This window comes from Nerophis lumbriciformis, linkage group LG22 (assembly GCF_033978685.3).
Source record: "Nerophis lumbriciformis linkage group LG22, RoL_Nlum_v2.1, whole genome shotgun sequence".
Classification (NCBI taxonomy): domain Eukaryota; kingdom Metazoa; phylum Chordata; class Actinopteri; order Syngnathiformes; family Syngnathidae; genus Nerophis; species Nerophis lumbriciformis.
Genome location: NC_084569.2, coordinates 12,744,959 through 12,757,458, shown reverse-complemented (window position 1 = coordinate 12,757,458; position 12,500 = coordinate 12,744,959). Strand labels below are relative to the sequence as shown.

Sequence of the window (12,500 nt, the reverse complement as noted above, 5' to 3'; positions counted from 1 at the left end):
ACTTCAAGTACAATACAATGTTTCACCTTCCAGGCACTCAGAGGTGCGTAAGAAAAAAAAAAAAACTCAAGCTGATGAGAGAATACAGTATGCCCAACAGCAAATTTGACACTCAGGGATGAAGGTGTGTGCAGTGACAGACTTAAGTTAAGAGGGAGAATGCTGGGTTGCCAGGATTTGCACAATTGCACGTCCTAATTGCATTACTTTTTCTATAAAAACCTGCTATGTGTAGAAGCTGTATTGACTATGCAGAAAATGAATGAAGTAAAAATATGATTTTTAACAATGTACTGTTGCTGAGGTGCAGAATCATACACTGTATTTCCCAGACTATAAACCGCTACTTTCCCCCACACGCTTTGAACCCTCTGGCTTATAAAATGGTGCGGCTAATTTATGTTTTTTTTCCCGTTTACAGACATAATTTTTTTTGTATTGAACAAATAGTTTTCATAGAACACCGACAGAGACACTGAAAAGGTGTGTTATTGTTTGTGCTACGGTGCCATCTTTTGGACAAGTTCGCTCACTGCAGGTGCTTGCATTTCTTTGTTCTGTTTCTTGAACCGGAAGCACAACCGTCCATAGCATTACGTTTTACAATATAACTAAAACAATTTACATTTACTAAACCATCCCATGTGTGATTGATGTCTGTTGGCGTTTTCATGCATATTTGTACATGCTATCGTAGTGTAATCAAGCTAGCGTCTTTAACATTAGCAAATATGCTAACATGTGTACAAGTGTCTTTTTTAGTATTATTAACTAAAAATGACATTGTTTTTGTATCGTTTCAATTTAGTGTATTCATCAAAACATCACTGTGGAATTTTTGAGTCTGTTTAGCTGGTTAGAGAGCTTTGGTTTGATTGATTGAGACTTGTATTAGTAGATTGCACATATTCCGTACAATTGACCACTAAATGGTAACACCCCAATAAGTTTTTCAACTTGTTTAAATCGGGGTCCAAGTAAATCAATTCATGTTAACTTCCGCAGCTAGTGAGTGGGTCCATGACCATGACTTCTGTTTTGTTTATTCATCCGTTTTTGTTCCGTGTAACAGGCACCGTTTGGAAACAATATTTCGTACCGGTATTTATCTGTGGAGAATAGTACAGTGGTGGTCAAAAGTTTACATACACTTGTAAAGAACATAATGTCATGGCTCTCTTGAGTTTCCAATCATTTCTACAACTCTTATTTTTTTGTGATAGAGTGATTGGAGCACATACTTGTTGGTCACAAAAAAAAACATTCATGAAGTTTGGTTCTTTTATGAATTTATTATGAGTCTACTGAAAATGTGAGCAAATCTGCTGGGTCAAAAGTATACATACAGCAATGTTAATATTTGCTTACATGTCCCTTGGCAAGTTTCACTGCAATAAGGCGCTTTTGGTAGCCATCCACAAGCTTCTGCTTGAATTTTTGACCACTCCTCTTGACAAAATTGGTGCAGTTCAGCTAAATGTGTTGGTTTTCTGACATGGACTTGTTTCTTCAGCATTGTCCACACGTTTGAGTCAGGACTTTGTTAAGGCCATTCTAAAACCTAATTCCAGCCTGATTTAGCCATTCCTTTACCCCTTTTGACGTGTGTTTGGGGTCATTGTCCTGTTGGAACACCCAACTGCGCCCAAGACCCAACCTCCGGGCTGATGATTTTGGGTTGTCCTCAAGAATTTGGAGTTAATCCTCCTTTTTCATTGTCCCATTTAGAGCACCAGTTCCATTGGCAACAAAACAGGCCCAGAGCATAATACTATCACCACCATGCTTGACGGTAGGTTTGGTGTTCCTGGGATTAAAGGCCCCACCTTTTCTCCTCCAAACTTATTGCTAGGTATTGTGGCCAAACAGCTCAATTTTTGTTTCATCTGACCACAGAACTTTCCTCCAAAAGGTCTTATCTTTGTCCATGTGATGTCAATTTGGAGGATTACCTCCAAATTGTCATGTCTGTGTGATCATGTTTTTGTTTTGGTCATGTTCGTTTTGGTTTTTGGACTTTTTGTGCACTTTTGTTTTGTCACCATAGCAACCATTAGTTTTCACCTGTCACGTCACGCACCTGTTTCACATTTTGAGTCACGCACCTGTTTTCGTTAATCATGTCTATAGTATTTAAGTTCATTGTTTTCAGTTTGTCGTTCTGACGACATCCCCGTATTCATACCCCTGTCACACTGTCTACCTCTGCGCACTTCATGCCATGTCCAAGTAAGTTTTTTTCTATTAATGCCACAGTTAGTGTTTTTGTTTAATTGTTCACAGTTTTTTGCCCCCGTGCAAGTCTTTTGTTTTCGTTAGGCAAGTTTGTACATCCGCCTTGAGCGCACTTTTTGTTCCCTTGAGTGTTATAAATAAATATGTATTCACCTTCACGCCATGACCAGTCCAGCTTTACTTGCATCTCGGGAAAACAAACACACCATAGTCCTCGTCTTGACACAAATTCTTTAGGACAACCTAAAATCATCAGCATGGAGGTTGGGTCTTGGGCACAGTTGGGTGTTCCAACAGGACAATGGCTCCAAAGAAACGTCAAAAGTGGTAAAGGAATGGCTAAATCAGGCTAGAACACGGGTAGGGAACCTATGGCTCTCGAGCCAGATGTGGCTCTTTTGATGACTGCATCTGGCTCTCAGATAAATCTTAGCTGACATTGCTTAACACGATAAGTAATGAATAATTCTGCTGGTAATCACAGTGTTAAAAATAACGTTCAAAATATAAAACATTCTCATGCATTTTAATCCATCCATCCGTTTTCTACCGCACAAGTTCAAGAAGTCGCATTAATGGTAAGAAGTATTTTATTTATTATTGGTTCGCTTCAGAATAACAATGTTATTAAAAAGAATAAGAGACTTATTACACTCTAAAAATGTCGGTCTTACTTAAAAATGCACGCATCAGTGTTAAAAAATATGATATGGCTCTCACGGAAATACATTTTAAAATATTTGACTTTCATGGCTCTCTCAGCCAAAAAGGTTCCCGACCCCTGGGCTAGAATGGAAGTTTTAGAATGGCCTTCCCAAAGTCCTTACTTAAATGTGTGGACATTGCTGAAGAAACAAGTCCATGTCAGAAAACCAACACATTTAGCTGAACTGCACCAATTTTGTCAAGAGGAGTGGTCAAAAATTCAACCAGAAGCTGTATGTATACTTTTGACCCAGCAGATTTGCTCACATTTTCAGTAGACCCATAATAAATTCATAAAAGAACCAAACTTCATGAATGTTTTTTGGGACCAACAAGTATGTGCTCCAATCACTCTATCACAAAAAAAATAAGAGTTGTAGAAATGATTGGAAACCCAAGACAGCCATGACATTATGTTCTTTACAAATGTATGTAAACTTTTGACCACGACTTATTTTTATTTGCCATTATTTTGTTTCTTGTCTTGATAACAATGCAGAATAATAGCTTCTTGGGGATGATTTATCTTCCCTCCTGGTGACTGATGCACGAGTCTTGGGAAGGGTATTCTCATATAACAAGAAGTGGGTAATGAGGCTGTGCTGCTCACCTCCTTGCAGAGTCCACTCTGTCACCTTGTGGCTGTAGACGCCCCTCCCTGCCCCGTTGTATGCCGCCACCTCCATCTCGTAGTTGGTCCAGATGATGAGGTCCTCCAGGAGCAGGCTGCTTTGGTCCGGGTTGGTGATGTTTTTTATCTGGCAGTCCACGGGCAGCCCAGACAGACAGTACCTGGCAGCGGGGGATAGTGATCAATAGGTGGTGCTGATAGGGCGCCAGCAACTCGCATGCGGCTCTTTAGTGCCGGCCTAGTGGCTCCCTGGAGCATTTTTAAAAAAGCATTGAAAATGGAAAAAGATAGGGGGAACATTTTTTTGTTTTGTTTTAGTATGTTTTTTTTTTTGAGGACACACATGACACAAATCTTCCCAATTGTTAGAAAGCCCACTGTTTAATATGTTTGTGTGTATGCTTCACTGATGACAGTATGTGGTGAATAATCGTTTTGTCCTACTAATTTCGGCGGTTCTTGAACACACCATAGTGTGGACTGTGACGCAACAGTTTGTTTACATCTAAAGTCTTTGTCTCATTTTGTCCACCAAACGTTTTATGCTGTGTGTGAATGCACAAAGGTGCGCTTTGTTGATGTTATTGACTTAAGTTAAAGTTAAAGTACCAAGGATAGTCACACACACACACTAGGTGTGGTAGAAATGTGTCCTCTGCATTTGACCCATCCCCTTGTTTCACCCCCTGGGAGGTGAGGGGAGCAGTGAGCAGCACTGTTTAATATGTTTGTGTGTATGCTTCACTGATGAGCGTATTTGGTGAACATCGTTTTGTCCTACGAATTTTGGCGGTTCTTGAACGCACCATAGTGTGGACTGTGACGCAACAGTTTGTTTACATGTAAAATCTTTGTCTCATTTTGTCCACCAAACATTTTATGCTGTGTGTGAATGCACAAAGGTGCGCTTTGTTGATGTTATTGACTTAAGTTAAAGTTAAAGTACCATTGATTGTCACACACACACTAGGTGTGGTAGAAATTTGTCCTCTGCATTTGACCCATCCCCTTGTTTCACCCCCTGGGAGGTGAGGGGAGCAGTGAGCAGCACTGTTTAATATGTTTGTGTGTATGCTTCACTGATGAGGGTATTTGGTGAACATCGTTTTGTCCTACTGATTTCGGCAGTTCTTGAACGCACCATAGTGTGGACTGTGACACAACAGTTTATTTAAATGTAAATTATTTGTCTCATTTTGTCCACCAAACGTTTTATGCTGTGCGTGAATGCACAAAGGTGCGCTTTGTTGATGTTATTGACTTAAGTTAAAGTTAAAGTACCAATGATTGTCACACACACACTAGGTGTGGTAAAATGTGTCCTCTGCATTTGACCCATCCCCTTGTTTCACCCCCTGGGAGGTGAGGGGAGCAGTGAGCAGCACTGTTTAACATGTTTGTGTGTATGCTTCACTGATGAGCGTATTTGGTGAACATCGTTTTGTCCTACTAATTTCGGCGGTTCTTGAACGCACCATAGTGTGGACTGTGACACAACAGTTTATTTACATGTAAATTATTTGTCTCATTTTGTCCACCAAAGGTTTTATGCTGTGCGTGAATGCACAGAGGTGCGCTTTGTTGATGTTATTGACTTAAGTTAAAGTTAAAGTACCAATGATTGTCACACATACACTAGGTGTGGTAGAAATTTGTCCTCTGCATTTGACCCATCCCCTTGTTTCACCCCCTGGGAGGTGAGGGGAGCAGTGAGCAGCACTGTTTAATATGTTTGTGTGTATGCTTTACTTATGAGCGTATTTGGTGAACATCGTTTTGTCCTACTAATTTCGGCGGTTCTTGAATGCACCATAGTGTGGACTGCGAGGCAACAGTTTGTTAACATGTAAAATCTTTGTGTCATTTTGTCCACCAAACGTTTTATGCTGTGCGTGAATGCACAAAGGTGCGCTGTGTTGTTATTGACTTAAGTTAAAGTTAAAGTTAAAGTACCAATGATTGTCACACACACACTAGGTGTGGTAGAAATTTGTTCTCTGCATTTGACCCATCCCCTTGTTTCACCCCCTGGGAGGTGAGGGGAGCAGTGAGCAGCACTGTTTAATATGTTTGTGTGTATGCTTCACTGATGAGCGTATTTAGTGAACATCGTTTTGTCCTACTAATTTCGGCGGTTCTTGAACGCACCATAGTGTGGACTGTGACGCAACAGTTTGTTTACATGTAAAATCTTTGTCTCATTTTGTTCACCAAACATTTTATGCTGTGTGTGAATGCACAAAGGTGCGCTTTGTTGATGTTATTGACTTAAGTTAAAGTTAAAATTAAAGTACCAATAATAGTCACACACACACTAGGTGTGGTGAAATTTGTCCTCTGCATTTGACCCATCCCCTTATTTCATCCCCTGGGAGGTGAGAGGAGCAGTGAGCAGCACTGTTTAATATGTTTGTGTGTATGCTTCACTGATAAGCGTATTTGGTGAACATCATTTCGTCCTACTAATTTCGGCGGTTCTTGAACGCACCATTGTGTGGACTGTGACGCAACAGTTTGTTTACACGTAAAACCTTTGTCTCGTTTTGTTCACCAAACATTTTATGCTGTGTGTGAATGCACAAAGGTGCGCTATGTTGATGTTATTGACTTAAGTTAAAGTTAAAGTACCAATGATTGTCACACACACACACAATAGGAGTGGTGAAATTTGTTCTCTGAATTTGACCCATCCCCTTGTTTCACCCCCTGGGAGGTGAGGGGAGCAGTGAGCAGCACTGTTTAATATGTTTGTGTGTATGCTTCACTGATGATAATAATTAAAAAATATCAATGGCATATCTAATACAATTTAAATAAATATTGAATGTCTCTTTTCTATTTGCAGCATTCTGAGGTTAATATCAACATTAACTTTTTCCACAGGCTAATACATTTGAAAATAAAATAACAATGAATAAACCAACCATTCAGGACTTTAAACTGCTCAGTTTGCAACACACTGATCTAATCTGATGTGCCCAAGCCAGATACCTGACATCTTTTCTTGGATGCTAGTTCATTAATGTCGGGGCTCGGGCTTTGAACTGAGGCAACCTTCATTATCAAACGAAGGTGTTCATCAGTCATTATATCTCGTAGTCCACCCGGACAACAGTCTTGGGGGCGTGCCTTAAAGGCACTGCCTTTAATGTCCTCTACGAGCTGTCGTCATGTCCGCTTTTCATCCATTCTAACAGCGTGCCGGCCCAGTCACAAGATATGTGCGGCTTCTGTACGCACACACACGTGAATGCAACGTATACTTGGATCAACAGCGATACAGGTTACACTGAGTGTGGCCGTATAAGCATTTTAACACTGTCAAAAAGTTAGAAATATACGCCACGCTGTGAATCCACACCAAACAAGAATGACAAACACATTTTGGGAAAACATCCGCACCGTAACACAACATAAACACAACAGAACAAATACCCAGAATCCTTTGCAGCACTAACTATTCCGGGACGCTACAAAATACACACCCCGCTACCACCAAACCCCGCACCACCACACACCTTGTAGCGTCCCGGAAGAGTTATGCTGCAAAGGGTTCTGGGTATTTGTTCCGCGGGCCAATTTTGGCACCCATGCCTTTGGCCATTAAAAGCCAGTAATTTCCAGGAGTTATCTCACCTTCTGAGTTGCCTCTGATTTACTAATGGTTTCTATTGTTGTAAAAATGTGTAGAATAAATATTACATTTCAGCATTTCTGTCAACAAAGATTTTGCTTCAGCCTGCGACACATAGTCATTTTGATAGTAGGCTATTATAGCTAACATAGACACTTACATCATGTGTTGCCGTCATTATAAGACTTATATACGGCTTTTCCTTTTTTGCGGCTCCAGACAGATTTATTTTTTGTATTTTTGGTCCAATATGGCTCTTTCAACGTTTTTGGTTGCAGACCCCTGGGATAGGGGAAATAAATAATGAAATAAATACAAGGACATTGAATTGCACACAAGATGAGGACAAAGCCATGTGGCGTGCGCCCAAAAGGCGTGTTGGCAGGTGCTGAAAGGAGCACATGTGCTGACACACTCGTTATTATCACATTCAAACGGAGAAGAATACAGCCTTCTCCCACCTGATGATGTAGCCCTGGAGGGGTCCGTTCTGATGGCTCTCCGGGGGCGGCTGCCACTGGATCATGATGGACTGATTGGTGCGGCCACTGGCGATGACCGTCTGAGGCGGGGCGCTGGGCGGCTCCTCCGGGAGGGTTAGTCTGCGGCGAGGAAATGAGCGGCAAATTGGATGATAATTACAGATAGAAAAGGAAAATGGATACAGGTGTCTCTGTTCTGGCTGCTCAGTACAATATGGCTAAGTAACAAAACAGCTAATTGTACACCCTAAAAGGCCATTTAAGTTTATTCCTAGGCACACACACTTTACATAACTTGATTTGCTATACACTGTTTGACTTATCTATACACTTACATGCAGCTCGTTTGATTTTGGTGGGCTTTATTTAGTGATTAACTTATTTTTACACTTGTATGACGGTTAAGATTGTTAAAAAGCTCAATTTCTATTTCAAATTAAAGTCATTTTTAAAATGTTTATTTAGTGATTAACTTATTTTTACACCTGTGTGACATTTAAAAATGTGAAAACCAAAACTTCTATAATTTTTGGAAACTTTTATATTGTGTTTACTTATTTTTACACTTGTATGACTGTTCAGAATACTTAAAATGTATTTTTGACAAAGTAGGGTAATTTAGTGGTTAACTAATTTTTACGCTTCTATGGCAGTTCAAAGTGTTAAAAAGCACAATTTATATATCAACGTAGTCATTTTTAAAATATTTATTTAGTGATTAATTCATTTTTACACTTGTATGAGGGTTAAGAATGTTAAAAAGCACAATTTATATATCAACGTAGTCATTTTTAAAACATTTATTTAGTGATGAACTTATTTTTAAAATTATATGATGTTAAGAATGTTAAAAAGCACAATTTCTATGTCAACGTAGAGCAATTTTTAAAATGTTTTTTTACTCACTGGGGTGAGTTTTTCCTTGCCCTTATGTGGGCTTTGTACCGAGGATGTCGTTGTGGCTTGTGCAGCCCTTTGAGACACTTGTGATTTAGGGCTATACAAATAAACATTGATTGATTGATTGATTGATTGATTGATAGTGATTAACTTATTTTTACTCTTATATGACGGTTAGGAATGTTAAAAAGCACAATTTATATAATCAATGTAGTCATTTTTAAAACGTTTATTTAGTGATTAACTTATTTTTACACTTTTATGACGGTTAAGATTGTTAAAAAGCACAATTTCCATGTCAACGTAGGGCAATTTTTTAAATGTTTATTTAGTGATTAACTTATTTTTAAACTTGTATGACATTTAAAAATGTTAAAAAACAAAACTTCTATGTCAATGTGGAGTAATTTTTGAAACTTTTGTATTGTGTTTAACTTATTTTTACACTTGTATGCCTGTGCAGAATACTTAAAAACACAATTTATTTTGACAAAATAGGGTATTTTTTAATATTTGTATTGTTATTTTTTATTTAGTGGTTAACTTATTTTTACGCTTATGTGGCGGTTCAGAATGTTAAAAAGCAACATTTCTATATCAACATAGTAATTTTTAAAACGTTTATTTAGTGATTAACTTATTTTTACACTTATATGACAGAAAAGATTGTTAAAAAGCACAATTTATATATCAACATAGTCATTTTCAAAACGTTTATTTAGTGATTAACTTATTTTTACACTTATATGACGGTTAAGAATGTTAAAAAGCACCATTCCTATGTATTCCCCTCCACACTGTTTCTGCTTGTATGCGCAGCTGTGTGTGCGTGCTGACACACTCAACAACATGGCTCTATATGTCACCGGCGCATGGCAGCATGTGAATTGAAAAAAAAAAAAAAAAAGTACCGGCATTTTCCAAAGGCAGTACTGTATCGTTTTAAAATTATTACTGGTATACTGTACAACCCTACTAGGGATGGTTTTGACTCTGGAATAGAGTAACATACACTATAGTGCCAAAAGTATTTGGCCACCTGCCTTGACTCACATATGAACTTGAAGTGCCATCCCATTCCTAACCCATAGGGTTCAATATGATGTCGGTCCACTTTTTGCAGCTATTACAGCTTCAACTCTTCTGGGAAGGCTGTCCACAAGGTTGCGGAGTGTTTATTACGAATTTTCCACCATTCTTCCAAAAGCGCATTGGTGAGGTCACACACTGATGTTGGTCGAGAAGGCCTGGCTCTCAGTCTCCGTTCTAATTCATCCCAAAGGTATTCTATCGGGTTCAGGTCAGGACTCTGTGCAGGCCAGTCAAGTTCATCCACACAAGACTCTGTCATCCATATCTTTATGGACCTTGCTTTGTGCACTGGTGCACAGTCATGTTGGAAAAGGAAGGGGCCCGCTCCAAACTGTTCCCACAAGGTTGGGAGCATGGAATTGTCCAAAATGTTTTGGTATCCTGGAGCATTCAAAGTTCCTTTCACTGGAACTAAAGGGGCCAAGCCCAACTCCTGAAAAACAACCCCACACCATAATTCCTCCTCCACCAAATTTCACACTCGGCACAATGCAGTCCGAAATGTACCGTTCTCCTGGCAACCTCCAAACCCAGACTCGTCCATCAGATTGCCAGATGGAAAAACCCTCATTCATCACTCCAGAGAAGGCGTCTCCACTGCTCTAGAGTCCGGTGGCGACGTGCTTTACACCACTGCATCCGACGCTTTGCATTGGACTTGGTGATGCATGGCTTAGATGCAGCTGCTCGGCCATGGAAACCCATTCCATGAAGCTCTCTGCGTGCTGTACGTGGGCTAATTGGAAAGTCACATGAAGTTTGGAGCTCTGTAGCAACTGACTGTGCAGAAAGTCTTTGCACTATGCGCTGACCTCTCTCTGTCAGTTTACGTGGCCTACCACGTTGTGGCTGAGTTGCTGTTGTTCACAAATTTTTCCATTTTCTTATAATAAAGCAGACAGTTGACTTTGAATATTTAGGAGCGGGGAAATTTCACGACTGGATTTGTTGCACAGGTGGCATCCTATGACAGTTCCACCTGATTCTTATCATTTGGATGGGTGGCCAAATACTTTTGGCATTATAGTGTACAATTGATGGTAAGATGCATCGGAAACAAACCGGGATTTGGTATTTCAACTGTATTTCATTATAGACAACTCGATGCCATATTTTCTCGAAAAGAAGTATCCCAGTCAACGCAGCGAGGAGGGTCATCATGGCGCTGCGGCGTGACAAGGATCAAAGCCTTGAAAATGGGGGCAACACAATGGAGAGACATCACCAGCCGGAGAGAGAGAGGATACATAAAAGAACGAGAAGGAGAGAGTCGGGCTGACTTTTCCCTTAAGTCAATTTAAGATGACATCTTGATTTCCTTCCCGGTGCTCCTCGGCTCGGCTCAGGAGCAGATGAGGCAGAGAATTTGGGATCAAAGAGGGGGTGTAAAAAGCGGGCTCAGGCGGCAGGCGACGCCTCCCTTCCCTGGGGCGTGCTCACGGCCGCGCACTCAGACGGTGAAAAGGTGTGCATGGTGGACCACTAGTGATGGCCGGGGGCTCTTTTAAGCACTAAATTGGCTGGCGAATCGGACTCTCGGTCTGGTGTGTGTGCATGTGTGTGTGTGTGTGGTGGTTATTCCTGCATGGTTCTTTCATGTGGACAGTCAAGAGAATTCACTCAACATTCCGGCCCGTGTGATGCTCTTCCTCTTTCATGCCCGGCTAATAGGAGGCAGGCGGACGAAGCCGGGTCAGCGCTTCCATCAAGTCCTCACAAAGACACATTCCGCCTCGTTCACAGTTTTATCTCCAAAGCGACTCATCTTCTCCACTAGCTCTAACACTACTGCTGCTGCTGTTCTGGAGACGGACTGAAAGGAAATAATCAGCAGTGGAGTGGAAAGGTGAGGCACGGCTCCATTATCCTATCCGGAATTAAAAAACGTCTTCATATGGAACAATTTTTGCAGTGATGATTAGGGTTGGGTACATACTTGGGGTTTGAGGTTGGCGGGGTTAAGGAGTATATTTATAGCTAGAATTCACTGACATTCAAGTATTTATCATTTGTGTTGTAATAGTAGACAATTTTGATCACACAAATTTAAACTATAATGCATGATAAAAAGATTATAACACATGGAGTGCCCCAAGGTTCTGTACTGGGACCAACATTGTTTTTATTGTATATTAATGATATCTGCAAAATCTTTAAAAAACTCAATTGTATTCTCTTTGCTGATGATACAAGTCTGTACTGTTCTGGGCAAGACCTTGGCCAACTGTTAGAGACTGTAGAGAGCGAACTCCACATACTAAAGCAATGGTTTGATGCCAATAAACTGTCAATCAACCTAAATAAAACAAAATATATTATTTTTGGAAATAGGAAAAACAACATACAGTGTCATATAAGAATTGATGATATGGAGATAGAAAGGGTGTATTCAACAACATTTTTGGGAATCTATATAGATGATAAATTAAATTGGAAACTGTACATAAATATACTTAAGACAAAGATGGCAAAAAATATTGCTATGTTACATAAAATCAAAAACTCCGTAAATCAAAAGGCTCTTAATATGTTATATAATTATTTCGTACTCCCTTATCTTAATTATTGTGTTGAAATCTGGGGTAACAATTACAAAACAAACATCAACTCTATATTCTTACTTCAAAAGAAAGCGATTAGAATTGTAAATTATGCAGATTATCATGACCATACCAATGCTCTGTTTATTAAATTAAAAACATTAAAACTGCATGATCTTGTTGACCTCAACACTGCTATTGTGACGTACAAAGCTCATAACCACATGCTGCCTCGGTGTCTACAGGAGAGGTTCAAACCCAGAGAGAATCCCTATGACCTC

General features: G+C 39.9%; 1 protein-coding gene across 2 annotated transcripts in view; it reads right to left on the bottom strand.

Moving 5' to 3' along the window:
- sdk2a (sidekick cell adhesion molecule 2a) overlaps positions 1-12,500 on the bottom strand; it is a 428,423-nt gene that overhangs the window by 78,996 nt on the left and 336,927 nt on the right. For both annotated transcript variants that reach the window (XM_061974231.1, XM_061974232.1), the window contains exons 17-18: positions 7,667-7,807; positions 3,551-3,732 (exon numbers count right to left, since the gene is read on the bottom strand). In XM_061974231.1, the coding sequence (XP_061830215.1) occupies positions 3,551-3,732; positions 7,667-7,807 (323 nt within the window). The remainder of the gene's footprint in view (positions 1-3,550; positions 3,733-7,666; positions 7,808-12,500) is intronic.